This window comes from Drosophila novamexicana, unplaced genomic scaffold (genome assembly GCF_003285875.2).
Source record: "Drosophila novamexicana strain 15010-1031.04,08,12 unplaced genomic scaffold, DnovRS2.1 tig00000193-arrow-pilon, whole genome shotgun sequence".
NCBI lineage: Eukaryota > Metazoa > Arthropoda > Insecta > Diptera > Drosophilidae > Drosophila > Drosophila novamexicana.
Genome location: NW_020824787.1, coordinates 7,492,168 through 7,507,589, shown reverse-complemented (window position 1 = coordinate 7,507,589; position 15,422 = coordinate 7,492,168). Strand labels below are relative to the sequence as shown.

At 41.6% G+C, this 15,422-nt stretch overlaps 2 protein-coding genes across 2 annotated transcripts; one reads left to right on the top strand and one right to left on the bottom strand.

Annotated features, from left to right (window-relative positions):
- Window positions 1–378: 378 nt before the first annotated feature.
- LOC115758548 (telomerase Cajal body protein 1 homolog) lies at window positions 379–2,202 on the bottom strand. Its single transcript, XM_030699244.1, has 3 exons — window positions 2,139–2,202; window positions 1,331–2,069; window positions 379–1,263 (listed from the first exon to the last, which is right to left on the bottom strand). Exons 1-3 carry the CDS (start codon window positions 2,179–2,181, stop codon window positions 411–413), a joined length of 1,635 nt encoding a protein of 544 aa, XP_030555104.1. The 5' UTR covers window positions 2,182–2,202; the 3' UTR covers window positions 379–410.
- A 3,886-nt stretch (window positions 2,203–6,088) lies between these two features.
- LOC115759298 lies at window positions 6,089–7,030 on the top strand. Its single transcript, XM_030700201.1, has one exon. It carries the CDS (start codon window positions 6,089–6,091, stop codon window positions 7,028–7,030), a length of 942 nt encoding a protein of 313 aa, XP_030556061.1.
- The last annotated feature ends 8,392 nt before the right edge of the window (window positions 7,031–15,422 follow it).

Below are 15,422 nucleotides of genomic sequence, written 5' to 3'. Positions count from 1 at the left end.
TTCCCGCATTACTTTTAAAACGAAGTTGAACATTAAGTGAATTCTAATAATGAATGTGTAATACAAATGCGTAATTAAAATAAATGAAATATTTATAATTGGTAGACATTTGACTTTACTTTTAAATGTGGCGCGCGCTGTTATGCAATTAGCAGAACTGTTGTTGGCTTTACAATGTGTAAGCTTGGCTCCTGAGGCTGTTAACATACACGGTTGGCAACATGTTTAGTTGGGCTGATGCTACGCATCCGTTAGCAGGCTGTTAACATTACAGCGTTGCTCTGTGTTGGTTAACATACTTCGCTCACTTAACAGCACAGCTAAGTTAAAAAAAAAAGCATTGGCAAAACTTGTAGAATAGATGTAGGGTTTAATTTTAATTTCTTTTTTAAATTTAAATAGTTAATTTTTTAATTTTCAGAGCTTTGTCCACACCAGAGCAACAATACGGCATTCTCATATAACACTATAGACTTCTGTTCCTGCTGCATTTCCGTGCTGTCCGCCAGGCTTGTGTTGTTGCAATCCTCGTGCTTGTCGCCGCCTGCCATGAAATGATACTGTCCGGAGCTGCTGGCCAATATGGGCAGGTTCGGATGAAAGCTGATGCCATTGCAGCAGTCGCCGTGCAACGGCAGCTGCAGCGCCTCCGGTTCCCCGGCTGCCTCCAGATTCCATAAATTCAGGCCACCTTCGGTGTCGCCGCTGGCCAGCCAGGTCTGCTCTGGATTCAGGTCGAATTGTATGCGCTGATTGGTCTTCACCTGACGCTGAAACTCGCGCAGCGGCCTCTTATAGTTGCGCATGTCCCACTGCAACAGCTTCGGGCATTTGCGGGCGCCGCTGAACAGCTGCCAATTGCCGGCGGCGTCTGTGCCATAGCGCAGCTGTGTTATGCCCGCCGTGTGGCCGCCCAGCGTGAAGAGTGGGCCCTGTTTGGGTGCACAGCGCAGGTCAAAGTGCTGTATATAACCGTTCCAGTTGCCACAGGTCACCGTGTGCGGATGCTCCGCGGTCTGAGCCATGCAGGAGATGGCAAACTTGACAGCATACTCGTCATAGCTGCGACCTGGGCGATTCGTGTCAAAGATCTTGATGCAGCGCTTATAGCCTGCATAGATCTTCTGGCCATCATGCGCAAAGGCAAGCGATATGGCGGCCACCACCTCGTCCACCTGATCGTAGCCGCTGTAGCTGCAACGAAGTCGTCCATCGAACGCATCCCACATGTGTATGGGCTCATGTTGGCGCGTGGCCAGCCAGCTAGAGGCCAAAGAAAGATATTGGGTTAGTGGATGCAGTGCAGCAGCAATAAACAGCTAGTACATACAAGCAGGTCTCCGGCTGCTGGCTGTTCATCAGCGGATACCAGACGCAATCGTAGACGGTGCCGCCCTCGGGCACATGCACAGCCGATTGCAATTGGGACAGACTGCGCTTCACCGAGACGTCGCTGGCCTCGTATAGATCCAACGGCAGCTCCATCACATGCATGCCGTCCAGATGAACGGGCGTCAGCAGACAAGTGCCATCTGGCGACCAGTAACAGCCCTTCGTATAGTGCTGTGCCTCCGCCGTGGATGGCCAGCAACGGCGACCCAGTTCGACCAGCTGCCTCTCAAAATACAGCGTCGCCTGTGCCGGCAGCGGCGGCGACGATTGCGGCTTGACTGTGGTGCTGCTTATTTCCTGGTCCACCATTTCCTCCCCCTGCGGCTGTAGCAGCTCATCGACTGTATCGTCCACGCTTATGACATGCTCGGTCTCTTCTTCTATGCCGCTGCCCTCCTCCAATTCTATGCTGCAACTCTGGTTGTTGGACACATCCTTGAGTGCGCTGCGTTGGCTGCGATTGATGTTGCTCTCGTCAGCCGACGCCTTGTACTGCTTCAGCTGTCGCCGCTCCGTTTCGCTCAGAGAGAAGCTCAGATCTGGAAAGGTGCCTCCCCTGCCAGCGACGGAGGCCGCAGGCAAAGTCAATTCCATGCTGCTGTTAAAGCTGACATTGTGATTGAGCAGGGATGGTGAAGTTTGTTCCATGTCGGACATGGCCACGGTTGTGTCGGCAGCTGTGCGGTGTTTTAACTGCGTGAATTATCCTCCTTTCTTTTATAAACCTTGATCTGCTGCCTACTTACACGATTCGTTCATAGCGGTTATTTCATTTCGCGTTAAATTCATGCTTGGTTGCAGCTATCGATTGGCTATCGATATTTCACTTGCGATACATGTTATTAGAGTGACCATGTTAGTCAATTGGGCTGACCATATGCTACCAAATATCAGTCAGCTGCGCGTGTGGAGTAAAAAACGTGAAATTTGATGTGGAAAGTGGCGCAATTGAAAATGGTGAAAAATTATCTTTCAAATTGGTTATTTACGTGGCATTTGTGTTATTTATACAGCATAATTGACGAATTGACTATAAGTTGCTATAAGACTGAGTGGTGCACTGGATAAAAAGCAGCAGCACACAGGTATGTACATATGGAAATGTTTTCTTGTTTTTTCATTTACAGTTATTTTTGTCAGTTCTCGTAATTAAAACTTGTTGGGCCATTTGCAAGCCTATTCTATAGCTGTTGCGTACTGCATTATAAAACAGTTATATTTAATGAGTTCTAATGCGTAAAATCTCTTTGCATGGGCTTCTGCACAGATCTTTTGTGCTAAATTTTCAAGGTTAACAGTTCCAGGCTGGAATACTAGCGTATACACGCTACTAGCGTATACACACGTATGTGTGTAGAAACATTCCTATTTATATACACATATATATATGTATATGCTTATGTGTAAGACAAATTTATTGCGTACTGCACTTTTGTACAGTTATGTACATATGTATGTATATGGAATATCAATGAGCAATCGGTTTGCCTGTTGCTCCGTACATACTCTGCCCCCCTCTCACTCTCTTCTTTTCCCATGTGCTTGCGCAGCATCAGATCACTTGCGTGCGCTGAACTAACTGTTCCTGGCTGGAATAGTTTTATATGTTTATATACAAGTGTAAACATGTACATATAAATACATATGATATGCATGCTAAGTGTTCCTACACCTGACTAGACTAATTAGACAAGTTAATTTGGTTATGTAACAGGTTACTATTTGCATAAACAAATTTGCAATATGCATAGCACTCAAATGATGGTTAATATACCGCAACGAACATTGTAAATAATTATGTGTGTGTGTGTGTGTGTGTGTGTGTGTGTGGGTGGACTCGGTTGATTAAATGTAGTTCCAATTCTTGCCGTTTGCGCAGTCAGAAATTGGAAATGAATTAGCTGAAAGTGGATTGCATTAAGTTGGTGGTTTGGAAAATTCCAGCCAAACTGTAAATTATACGCTGTGCACAAAGTGAAAACGAGCATATAGGGCTTTGGCAATGCGTACGCAATGTACGCAGATCAAATATTCTCATGGCCAGAATATAATTTCAAATCATCAAATCAGCAAAAAATGTTTGCTTAATAGAAAGGATGAATAGGTATTGTTTATAGAGCATATAGAATTCGTGCGGATCGGCTGCTTTTAAGGTAGCCTAAAATACAATCCGCATTGTTAAACAGTTCAGATTGGGTTTAATGTACTTCAGTTATTGCCCACGTAATTGTTATTATAAACAAGAGCTCGTCAATATTTTGCAATTTGCGTATTGCATTAGAGCCTCCCAATTGGCAGGGCCGAAAATTCGAGTGTTAATCCTACAATTCGATTTGTTAACGGAACGCTTTAAGCCTTGGCTAAAATGCGGCTCACGTTCGAGCCGGCAAATGGTCTCGAAAAGTGTATCCTAATTTGAATTGAACGCAATGCAATCGAGCATTAACATTTCGGTAAACGCGTTGACAATCGTGGTAATGCGGGGAGGGGAAGCACACGTGCCGTCAAATCGAAAATTAAATTTTGATCAAATTACAATATATTCTTTATTCCCGTTTTACTATTATTATCATTTTTTTACTTTGAGTCAATTAAGTAAAATGCGCTTTGGGGCGTGTCACATGAAATATTTACACAGCTGTCCAGCCCCGTGGGAGTAGAAAAGCATTAAAATAGTTGAAACTGGGCGTTGTCCTCAGAGCTGGCTGGGTTCCCTGGTGAACCCCTAACCAGCCAGGAAACCCAACCCGAATCGTCTGCTTTTCAATTTGTTCATTTGCGTGACTTTGCTTGGAGCCTGCTCCTTTTGGGCTTGTGCTGGCTGCATAACTTGGCCTTAAGTCTTAATGCTTCGATTTAAGTCACATATTTATGTATGAGACTGGCCCTGGCGGTAGTTTTCGGGCTTGGCGCCAGGTGAGTAGTTGGAAAAACTGCACCCTGGCGTTATTTCCCTCATTGTTAGAACTTTAAGCAAAAGAAACGAGAATTTAAAGCAGCTTTATCAAACTATCTACAGATATATTATCTATCATCAGATAGTTATTCAAATAGTATTTCTGCTCTGTTCACAAACTGTTTTTTAATGTCAAAAGGCATTTAAAACATCAGAATGCTCGTTTAAAACCCATTGTAGTCCACAAAAAATAAACGAAATCTCTCCAAGGACAATCAAATACAATCTGAAGCTAATTTATGTACCCAACCAAAGCCTCAAGTGCGGCAAGTGAAAATTGTCTTTTAACCTACGAACATGAATATTCATCGCAGAAGCTTTGGTCCTTGCGGAATGTCGCTCTACTGTAATGTTTCGTTTCGCTCATTGTCAACAGGCCGAAAAAAGGATACAAGGCAAACAAGTAAATCCTGCCGAGCTGTGCAAAATGCCAGAGATACCCGCCTAATGAGTCCCACATGAATGCTGTGCAAATGACTTTCTGGTCGGACGCCTTCAAATAAACTTTTTATTTATTCCTTTTTAAATGATATTGCCAGTTGTTAAAGAACGGCTAAATTATGCGAGATGAACAAAAATAGAACAAAGCGTCGGATGGATTGGTGGAAGATGTTCTATTTAGAGTAGAAGTATATTGTTGTTGTCGAACATGGGCCTGGCAATAAAACCTATAGATGATTTCAACCCTTAAGTTTATCAGCAGGACAGCGAATCTTAAATTTGATTCGGAAATTGTTAGACCCTTCTATTTAATTTGTAATTGAAGAGTGTGGGCTATTTATAAAAATTGTCATGATTGTTGATGCTGAGAGTTATATCAAGCTGTTTTTATTTTCGATAGATGTCATATATATTCCTTATCATTTAAATACTATCTTTTATTTAATAATCAATAATCAAAGTTTCTAACAGAAATAGATTCGTTTCATTTGATCTGTTATCGCTTTGCTGATATGAACGAAAATATTCTTTATTTTTCCTATATTTCATCAAACAAATTTTATTAATTTGTTAGATCAAATGTGCATTTGCTACATCCCTTATAAGTATGACCATCAAGTGCACAGTTCTATTGAATTCATGACAAGTGCTCACGCATAAATATTTTAGTTTAATATGGCCAAGGACATATTCCGGAAAATTGTTTAGCAAATCCCCAAAACGACTTTGCTAAATTTGCTTTGGCAAATACAGACAAAACTGTCGCGACTCCTAGGCAATTGTCAAGTGCTTCGTATATTGTTGTTGTTGTTCATTTTTATAGAGCACATAAGCGGCTTTACACGCTTTGCAGTCATAAATAATTCACTTAAGCTGCAGCAGTAGCAGCAGAAATTGGCAAGTGAGTGTCATTAAGATGGTGCGACTGTAAGATACCCTGCTTCGAATGGGCTCAGAGCTGAAATCTGCTGGCTCTAGCAGGTGCTAGTCGAGTATACCCGTTGCTTCAATGGCCACAGGGTATTGGCCCTAACGTATTTGTCATATGATAACTCCTGATGAGTTTGATGCTATCCCATTTAAAAGATTGATGAGCTCAAAAGTATCTCAAGGTTGTTCCACTTTTTGTTCTGTGTTCGTTGCTTGTGTTTGCCTGCAAATATGTTGGACAAATAGAGAAGTGTATTGGTTAAACATCAGATAAGTTAGCACTCGGCTGGGATTCTGTGAGCTTTTCTGCTATAAAACCTGCATCAGTTAAATGGCAAAGGCACAGTGTCCCATTGATACGTTACCAAGATGTACCAGCTCCTCATCTATCTCAGCTGCTCCATGCTGCTGGCGGCTGCTGTCACCGAGCTGCCTGAGGAGACAATCACAACAGATGCCTACTTTGAGTTTCCTGAAGATTATACATTGTCCGAGCTGGAAGAGCCGAGTGCTCAGGAGTCGGATTTGATGATGGCGCATAAAATCAACTGGAGCGTCTACGATACGGGCTTCGGTAGGCAAGCGCGAGAAGTGCATCAGCCGGAGCGGCTGCCTGACCCTGCTACGCACTCAGCCACTGAAGTGGAGAGTCACGCGGAGAACGAGCAGTCATCGCTTCCACGCGATGGCAACGCATGTCCCAGTAGCGCAGAGCGTGGTTTGACCAGACTCATCCGTAAAGCTCGTCCCCTGTTGCCCGCTGAACGCTTGCGCAACATTTTGGCCAATGCCAGGGAGGACGCCGAGGTCCGTGAGCTGCTCAAGCTGCTGCGCAGCGATCAGTTCAAGGAGCGTGTGACGCGTCTGCACAACACCAAGGAAAAGGGCGTTCTGCGGAATTATGTGTGCCAGACCCTGAAACTCAACCATGCCTACTACTTGGAGCATGTGCGCCTGCTATTCAATGCTCAGTCCTCAGAGCCTCCCAGCAGTCCTTTGCCCAATCGCCGAACGGGCGTGCGCGGACTGTTGCAGGATCTGCGCGATGCACTGCCGCGCGCACAGCTCCGGGAGCTCTATCGACGCCAATTGGCGTCCGATAAGGATCTGTCCGAAGCAGTGCGTCGCATACGCGGCACCGAGTTCCGGCGTCTGCTCAGCAACGTGCGCGACCTGCCAGAGTATCGTGCGGTGCGGGATGATCTGCAAAAGGCCGGCGTGCCATTGCAGCAGGTGCTCAATCTGGTAACCACTTCCCTGGGCTCGGCTACTCTGGATTTGGGCAGTGAGACGGAAATCTTAAGTGGCTGAGTTTTCGACAAATAATTACCGTAAATTTTGCTAGCTTTTTATAAAACAATATTTCGCATATCAATACCTTCTTCAAGTAACTCAAATAATAAACTTTTATGTTTGTTCTGCTAACTACTTTCAACATTTATTTAAAATCTAATAAATTGTTAGATTTTATTGAGAGCAAGTATTTGCGTAAATGGTCTTAAAATTTGAAAAATCTATTCAACAATTTGCATGCACAAATGTATTAAGCTTTTATAAAAAATAATACTCGTTTTAATCTTCGCATCTTCTTAGTTTAGAGGTTATTTGTCTCCATCGTGCAAATTTCCGTTGTGCTGCCTTTTCTTTGGTTTTTCCCCCCCTGCATGTCATCTTTGTATCTTTTACACCTGTGATTATCTTTAAGGCGTTGCGCTGCCTGCCGTGATATCAATTGCTTAGCAGCAGGCCGTCAAATTTATAGCTTCGACTTAGCAATTACAAGAGGAATGTTGTGTGGCGTGTGTGCGTGACAAGAAAATACCCTGTAATCATTTTTTAAACAACTTCTCTGTTCAGCGTATTTGAATGAGAATGTTAACATAGATGTGACTTGCAAAAATTGTGGTTTGTGTTTGTTTAAGCTATGATCTAATCGCGTACTAAATATTCTAGTTCTAGCACTTTTGCCCACTGAGATTTCACAGATAGCCGTTCGATAGCAGCTCGAGTCTATATATATTATATATATATTCTCAAGGGTTGGCGCTGTCTACTGCTGGCTGTCACACGCCCTCGGACACCTTCTTGCTCAATTGAGTGGGAACAGGGTGCATAAAAATAGTTAAGATTTTTGGACTCGACTCCGTTTCAGACTCGGTCCATGCATGACATGTTTATATTTGTAAGCAGTGGCAGACGTTGCAGCCACGAAACCACTTCAAATTCGTTCAGGGTCAAAATCATTAGAGCAGACAGTTTTCCAGTTGCCGCATGCTGCCTGTCTTGCCACGCGGCATAAACAAAAAAAAAAAAAATGAGAAAAACAAATAGCTGCTGCCACACATGTTGCTTGTCGATGTCGTCGTCGTCGTCGTCGTCGTTGTTGTCGCGGCTTCAAAAGAGTTCATCAGCTGTGAGGCTGTCAACGCCAGCGTCTAATCGAGCCAACAGTTGCCATAAACAAATTACGAACAGATCAACTGCGGCTGCCACTAGTCAAGTGCCTAAAAATAAACCCAAAATTTACATGAAGACCATAAAAATGGGGGCACACGAGGCGACGGCTTACGGAAATACAAAAAAAAAAATTATTTATTGAAGTCGCCAACGCAGCGACCAAGCGCACAACAATAACAACAGCAACAACAGCAACAACAACAACAACGAACGTGTCAAAATAAACAAACATTGTGCAAAAGACAACAAACAAATCGCTCGACGACGCTGATAAACGCAGAATAAGTTGAGATACACGAGCGCTGCAAAACAATCTCAATCGATAACGGTGAACAGACCTTTATGCTATACCCAAAGATCTATACTATATACAATATTATATTGCACTACGAAACAGCTCAACTATTGCCATAGGGTCTTAACTTCGCAACGTTAAGTTGCCCAAGAATATGCGTATTGCACATAGTTTGTGAATAAAACATATGTATATACAAAATTTATACGGTCTTTAAAAGCCCTAAATATTTAAGCCTATACTAGTTAATCAAAACGTATTTCTAATAATTTGAACAAAAAAGAAAGAAGGATCGAAAAATGCATTGATAAAGGCAAAGTGGCTGCTGTCTGCCTCGCAAAAGAGTTTATTAAATATAAATAATTAAAACTTTAGTCATTGGACTATTTGAAATATTCATATGTATGGGAAATTAACTGCGTGAAATGCATGTGCAACGTATTTAGAATGTGTGGGACATACAAAAGTAACCCGTCGTCACGCTCTTTTGCTGACTTTCAGTGCTCACATTGATCAGCTAAAGCCCATGTTGCAGCCTATTCCAATCAATTTGAGCTTTTAAGTCCAAATGCAAATGCTTTGACTATTGTGTTTGGCTGCACAAAAAGAAAGAAAAGTAAGATAGGTTCGTTCCGGCATTCAAACACAATTACGCAAATGTCAGTCGTTCACCTTTTTGTATTGGGTAATACAATCGCCCCGTTGAATCGCACCCCAAACGTTCCCTGTTTGTTGCTGTTGCACTGGAGACGCTGCTACTCGTGCCTTGGGGCAACAGCTGGCAGGTTTCAACGGATGCCGCACCATGACTTGGAACTGTGCAACAACTGGCTCCAGCTCCACTTTCAACTCTGGCTGCCCGCTGCCGCCCGACTGCAGTCAGTCATATGAAACGGCCACATGGCAGCACAAGCGTTGGCGTTGGCGAAATTTCCCTTGGCTCCAGGTTTGCTTCTAGAGAAAACTGCAATCGCAATTGCACTGGAGCTGGAGCTGGAGCTGAAGACTAGCTATTAAGTTGGCCACGCTTGGCCAGTCTCTAGTGCACTCCACTCACACACAATTCTTACCCACGCTGTCTGCTGGCAGGGGGCTGGTTGCCTGTCAAATGTCTCCTAACTTTGCCAAGGCCAATGAACTGCACACTCTGTTACTCCACATTAATCTACACAATCCACGCAACAAAAACCGCCCAATGTACACGGATTTCAACTCGCATTTGGGGCCAAGAACTCGCCGCGTTTTGGCCATGAATAAACGGCTTTTGACGTCATCAAAATGATTAGGCAAACGTAACAGAAGCTGCCACGCCAACGGAAGCCATTAGATGTTATGCGGCGTGGTGAGGGGGCAGCTGCTTGTGGGCCTAGCATTCCAAGCAATTAATAATAATTTCCGCTGCTCAAACAAAATAAAAAAAACAAGAAAAAAAATGGAATAAAGCCAAGTTAAAAAGCTTCTGCAGCCGCTTGACCATTGGCATTGTTGTTGTTCTTGTTATTGTTGTTGCTGCTGCTGCTGCTGTAACGCTCCGAATTCATGACTTTATTTGGCGGATGCTAGAACGGGACTAAAAAATGGCAACCGCTGCATATGGTTTTCTTCTTGTTTTTTAACTTTTTGCTCAAAACTTTGTCTTGGGGTCTGGCCTTTGGTTCTTGTCTCCGGTTGCTGCTTTACATAATCATCAGCGGCAACTACCCGGCTTTGACCGGACCAGCTTTATTTCTTAAATATTTTGTACAATACGTCACTTTTTCACAAATTTTTCGCTTGAGCGTCCATTTCCACTCAATGGAGTGGAATTTCCACAATCGCTGAATTAGGTTTGAACAAGCTAAGACAAGATTTGGCGTTGAAAGAGACATTCTGTCGTTGCTTTGAGCAGTTCGAATTAAATTCTATTTTCGCACATATAAATTTTGGCCCGTATTTTATACGCAGAACGGCTTTAAATACGTCTCAAAACCTTGGCTCACACATTCTACACAATTGTTGAATTTAACGAAAAGCGTAAAAACCGTCTTATCTTATCCGCAAATATCTTAGCCGTTTTCCGCTAATATTCCACAGTCGCGTGTGGATTTTCTCCGTCCTTTCGTTTTTCTTTTTTTTAAGTTTAAAGTTCTTATGTTCATATGAACTCCATACCCGCAGCTTTTACTGTACAAAGGCTATAATTATTTAATATTATAGACATGGGCACATACATAGCTGCTGCTTCTTCTTCTTCTTTGAGTGGTTAGTAACCCCATATTAACTACTTAAGACTGGGCGTTACGCACCACAATTCACGCCTAATGAAACGCACCACAAATGTTCATTGAACTAAAGCAAACGAAACCAAACGTAACCACAAATCGAATTAAAATTCCAAATATGTTAAGACATAATACCCTGGGCATAGCCCCATTAATCTTCGTGGTGCTATCCAGAAGCGCAGCAAGAACTGCAATGCATCGATTGTTGATAGGCCAACAACCACTGCAACAACAACAACAACAACAACAATAATAATAACAATAACCATGGCAACTAAAAAAGCAGACAACTCTTTTGGCCACTGCCACTGGCCATGCATGACTTGAAGTTTGTTGGAGCGCTTAACCCAAATACAAGCAAAACAATGTGAGGGAACTTTGCTTGATAAAGACGACAAATGAACACCCTTTCGTATGCAAGTACAATAGCAGTTATCGTAATAAATGAAATGTAAATTGCAGAATATATAGAGATTTAGTAGCTACGGCTTATCAATTTCGTGTGAAATATTTAATTCAAAGTATGAAAGAGTCTTGCATTTCATGATATTGTTTCATGTATATAACAAGTTTGAGTATAAACTAATCAAACTATTGTCTATCTAATTTAATATAGTGTGCGTTATAGAATTCATAAGAAGAGCAAGCTTTAGACTTCATAAACTAACATATAAACAACCAGAAAAATTATATTGTGTTATCCTTAGAAATTAAGTGCTTAATCTTTAGTATTTAAACACAAACTGATGCCATCCTGATGCACCAAAAAGTTAATTATTTGGGAATGAATAGCACATATCCCATAGTTTATAGAAAGAAGCTACAAAAGCAGCTCGAGGCTGGGGTCAGGATATTTCCTAGTCGGTATCTATTCGGTCGGACTATTATGTTCCAAATGCCTATAAATACAAATATAAATTCCTATAAGTAGTGCTCCGATTTTAATCCGTTAAACTACGTTGATCTTTGTTTGGTCCCCTCTATAAGTTGGCAACTTAATTTTTAGCAATTTATGAGCGCAATCTTATCAGCATCAGACTACTATATCATATAGCACACAGTTGAAGCTCCTCATATCGAATTTTTCGGCATATGAAAAGTCGTCGTTGTGACAACAATGCCTGCGAAATAACAAGAGACCGATACGCTATTGCGCCGCCGAGCCGCAGACTCGCTTTAATCAGCGCTTTTCGAACTGACAAAACAATTGCCGGCCGGCACAGTCCACTGGTGCTCCCTGCTCCATGTCCCCCGCCGAACCTCGTGCCCCCATCCTGCAGCCAGTTCGTATGGTTACCCCAAAAATGTTGAAAACTTGCTGAGTTTTCAATTGAGCACAAAGCGAAGTCGCTGCTTGTTGTTGGCCAACAGAGTCAGGAGGGGTGGGAGGGGTGTTCAATTTGTTTGGTCAGCTGGAGTAAGGGATTACGGGGGGGAGAGAGGGGACACTGTCTATTGTTGTTGTTATGGAGCGCAGCTGTGGGGTGTGAGGCAGCTGCCGAAGTATGCGTACACAGTAGGTTAAGTGCGTTTTATGATTTGTTGATACAAAAACCGACAGAAAACGTAGTCAAAAAAAGCGGAAATGATCGACTAGAAGTTACTCTACAAGAGTTAAACAAGGGTATTTTATCTACTAGAAAATAATCGAAATAAGGTAGAAGGCTTTATCAAGAGGTATTTTACAAATACTGTGTTATATCTAAGAAGACAAAACAAAAATTTAGTCAAAAACTAAAAAAAAGCTTGACTAACAGACCTTGACTCCTGTTCTTACTTAATCTAAAGAAAATTGGTACTTATTTTGATGCTGCTTAAGACAACAAATGCAAATGTATATTCTTTAATGAAATAGACTCTTTTCTTTTGTCAATTGCATATCTATGCACACATCGATGGTACCCTTCTAAGCACTTTGGAGTACAGGGTATTGCAAGCTGCTACTGCTTGTAGCTTTTGGAGGCCCGCAGGCTTTTGCGCTCTGGAACTTTATTACAAAACTTTGTATGGCGTACGCTGGTGACATTTTTCGGCCTTGCTTCGGGTCAGTGAGACGGTCACTCAGTCAGTCAGCTAGTCAGTTTTTCAATTTGTTATGATTTATGAAGGCTCGAAAAATTGCTGCCCTGAAGCGATCTGCACTGAAATTGCGTTGTTTGAATTGTCAAGTTTTGGCTGCTGAAATTTGGGTTTCACATTGTGCTCTCAATGTGCAATTCGATCAGTCATTGATATGATATTAAAATGATATAAACAAAATAAATTTTAGACGCTTAAAATCCAGCAAGATTTCCTTTCTAAAAGTTGTGTTAATTCTAAATTCCTAAAAGCCACGTGGGTTGGGCCCACAATAAGAGCTCACCTAAGCTGCCATCAGATTGCGTTGGGTTAGAATTTCTTGTCATTATTATTATTATTTTTATTTTTTTTTTACTAAGAAACACAGCTACTTAGCATTTCTTTGGAGTTCGGCTTAGCTTGGTTCTTTTTCATATGCAAATACAATGTTTTGAAGCCATAAACACCTTTTGGCCATGTTTACAGGCCACAAGCCCCATTCACAAGCGGTTTTTTTCTGTTTATCAATGGACTACCAAGTCTTAAAATCTGTTGGCGTTTAGTGAATGAATGAGTTTTTGATTTGTGCGGCAGCTACGACCAACGCTCAATGCGCTTTTCGGGGCCAATAACAAACGACTGGAAAACCCACACGACAAATGCAACAAACAATCCCCAAAATGCAAAACCACAAACAATATGCAGTAAAAAAATTGTGGAAATACAAAAAAAAAAATAATGTTTTTACACCTGCCACGCGCCACACGACTTGTTGGGCTTCTCATTAATTAGCTGCCAAAATGGAGCTGAACTTGGCCAAGAATTCAGGGGAATTTATATGGCATATGCGCGCATATCAAGTTAGCATCAGCTGCTGCCCTGAGAGCATTAAAAAAAAGAAAACTAAAATAATAATAATAATAAAAAATAACAACAGCTTATATCATCATCAAATGTCGTCATTTGTGCGGGCGTTTTTGCTTGTTTCTGGCCACATAAAAACTAGAAAGATGTTTTATCCATTTATGTATTTTTGCGGCCATATGTTGACGTTGAGCTGCAAACGAGACGACGACCTACGTCAATGTTATATGTAATTGTATTAAAGACCCGATTATCTCACGCTTGCGCTGTGGGCGTATCTCTGTGGGCCCTACTAAGCTCTAAGCTGCCAGACGATCTAAGCCAGACACGTATTTGAACCCCCGATAAATGTCGAATAATAACCCAAACGACTTGTCTTGAAATTAATAGCAAAGCATGAAGGCCATAAAATCCACTAAATCTTCTAACACTAGTCTTAAAAGCATTCAATGGGTCGTTTTATTATGTGTCTCTATTTTGATAATTATAATTGTTCTCAAAAAAAATTACTTAGAATTATGCTTCAAAGGTCTAATATCCTTCTTATTATGTGAAATACTACCTTTTAGATAAGTGTAGAGCATAGTAAAGAAAACTCACATATCATTCTAATGATATAACATTCCTATAGATATACTAGAAGGACTGGGAGCTGCTTTCATCTAAGCATTATACACTGCTTGACAAGTTTATAAGACCTGCAACAAGGGAGTAAAAACGTAATTTCATTTCAAATTAATATTTTATAAGCCAGCTTAAATATTTTTTCAAATTTCCTGCGACTAGTCCACATTTGTTTATAAACGAGCCAAGTGAATACGTTTAATGGTTTCTTGATTGTGAAATGAGCTTGAATAAAACAACTTAATGTCATTTTCTATGCTAGCAGCACGGAACACGAGCACAATTGTTCAGTTTGACAAGTATAAACAATCCAAATGGAATTGCTTTGATTTATATTTTGATCGACAATTGTTTGACTAGAGAGAAGAAAAAAAAACAAAAACAAATGAAAACCCAAATGTCAGACTCTCTCACAGTCGCAATTGTGACAACGTTGCACTTATTTTTCTCACATTACGCGCAAGTAATTCAATAGGACAGAGTGCGGGGGGGGGGGGGGGGGGGGGGGGGGGTAACTTGCAACTGTGCAACTTGTTGCCTTGCTTTCTATTGCCAGACAATTTGCAAACAGCCTTTGCAGCTTTTCACATGGGGTATGATATATGGGTGACTCCGAAAACTCATGCTGTTACGCTTGATTTTTGTTGTGTGTGTATATATATGTTTTTATTATTATTGTTAGCGATTTATGTGTCATTGTTTCGGCGTTTGAAATTACCCCAGACAGTGGCGAGGGGAGGAAAAGGGGTGGCAGAGACAGAAACTGAAGCGAGTTGTTGATTGTTGATTGTAATGAGTTGTTGATAACTTTCGCTCAGTTGCAAACGGAAGCTGATCTTGCGTTGATATGCTGATGATATAACGATTGTGGGTGCTGCTGCTCGGCATTATAGAAAGTTTTTCTGCGCCTTGTTTTGCTTTTGTTTTTTTTTTGTTTTTTTGGTGCAGAAAAGAAAAGGCCATTATCATTACAATCATAATTATCATTAGTCTCTGTCTGCGCATTTCACAACTATTGGCCCGCATCTGTGCTAAATTGAAATTTAAAAAACGATAAACAAAGCAATTTACAAGCCGTTTACCTTCTACGGTCATATCATATATAGACAGCACAGATTATATGGCACTCTGATTACAGAGCACG